Source organism: Plectropomus leopardus, unplaced genomic scaffold, assembly GCF_008729295.1.
Source record: "Plectropomus leopardus isolate mb unplaced genomic scaffold, YSFRI_Pleo_2.0 unplaced_scaffold1690, whole genome shotgun sequence".
NCBI lineage: Eukaryota > Metazoa > Chordata > Actinopteri > Perciformes > Serranidae > Plectropomus > Plectropomus leopardus.
The window spans coordinates 1-1,122 of record NW_024618166.1 but is presented as its reverse complement, the minus strand read 5'-3'; the positions used below and the strand labels follow the sequence as shown (position 1 = coordinate 1,122).

The window sequence follows — 1,122 nt, the reverse complement described above, 5'->3', positions numbered from 1 at the left end:
AAGATATATAAATACTACTCTCTCTGACAAACAAGTGCTCCTCCTCCTCTCCCACCTGCTTCTTTTCCTCCTCTCCCTCCTGCTCATCATCCTGCTCCTCCTCCTGTCTGAGTATGAAGCTTCAGCATCCCTGCTCCCTATCACCGTGGGAAACTACTGATGTGTTGCCTGGCAACAGCAGCAGAGATGGAGACAGTCTGCAGCAGCTGTGTGTGTGTGTGTGTGTGTGTGTGTCTGTGTGTGTGTGTGTGTGTGTGTGTGTGTGTGTGTGTGTGTATGTGTGTGTACAGAGGATGAATGAGCGTCTCCTCTCCCTCTTTCATTATTCAGAGACGTCGGGCATCACAGAGGAGCTCCCGGTGTCTCCATGGTAACCCAGCCAGCTACAGGAAGTCCCCGGCGGTCTTCGACCAGTCGCAGCCAGGCATCAGTGGGGAGACGAGCCAATGAGACGCTGAGGGAGCCGGGACGTTTGAGGACGGACATGAAGACGCTGCTGACGGTCAGTCAGGAGAGAACAACAGCGCAGCGCTCGCACTAAACACAGAGCCAGTTTTTGTTTGTTTGTTTGTTGATGTCTGAATGACTTCCTGTGGTCCAACAGCCAGAAGAGTCCCTGAAAATCACCAGACCTCCTGAACCAAAACCACACCAGGACCAGCAAAACCAGTCCCAACAAAACCAGTCCCAGCAGTCCAAATCCCAAGAATCTCACTCCCAACATTCCCAGTCCTCTCCAAACCATTTCCAGTCCGTACAATCCTCAGACCATCAGCATCATTTCCAGTCCAAACAACCCAAATCCCAGCAGTCCCAGTCTTCTCCAAACCGTTCACAGTCCCTGTCCCATTCCCAGTACCAACAAACTGAGCCACAACAAAACCAGTCCCAACAAAGCCCAACCCATCAAACCCAGTTCACCCAGCAGCCCCAGTGCATGGTCCAGAGGCGGCCTGTGGTTGGGTCTGTGTTAGAGGAGGCGGGTCTGGTTCTCCGTCAAGTTCAGAGACAGAAGAAAGTTCTGGAAGAGAACCTGGAGGCTCAGCTGAGAGCGAGAACCGCAGAGAACCTCCACCGCCAGCTGGAAGCTCTGACCGCTAACAGGTAGCTAACAGGCTAACA

General features: G+C 53.0%; 1 protein-coding gene across 1 annotated transcript; it reads left to right on the top strand.

Annotated features, from left to right (window-relative positions):
• Nucleotides 1–336: 336 nt before the first annotated feature.
• LOC121964719 (putative mediator of RNA polymerase II transcription subunit 26) lies at nucleotides 337–1,104 on the top strand (the record flags this gene model as incomplete). The annotated part of the gene is made up of 2 exons (XM_042514917.1): nucleotides 337–502; nucleotides 605–1,104. Coding segments are annotated over exons 1-2 (635 nt in total), but the record flags the coding sequence as incomplete, so codon positions are not given.
• Between the last annotated feature and the right edge of the window lie 18 nt (nucleotides 1,105–1,122).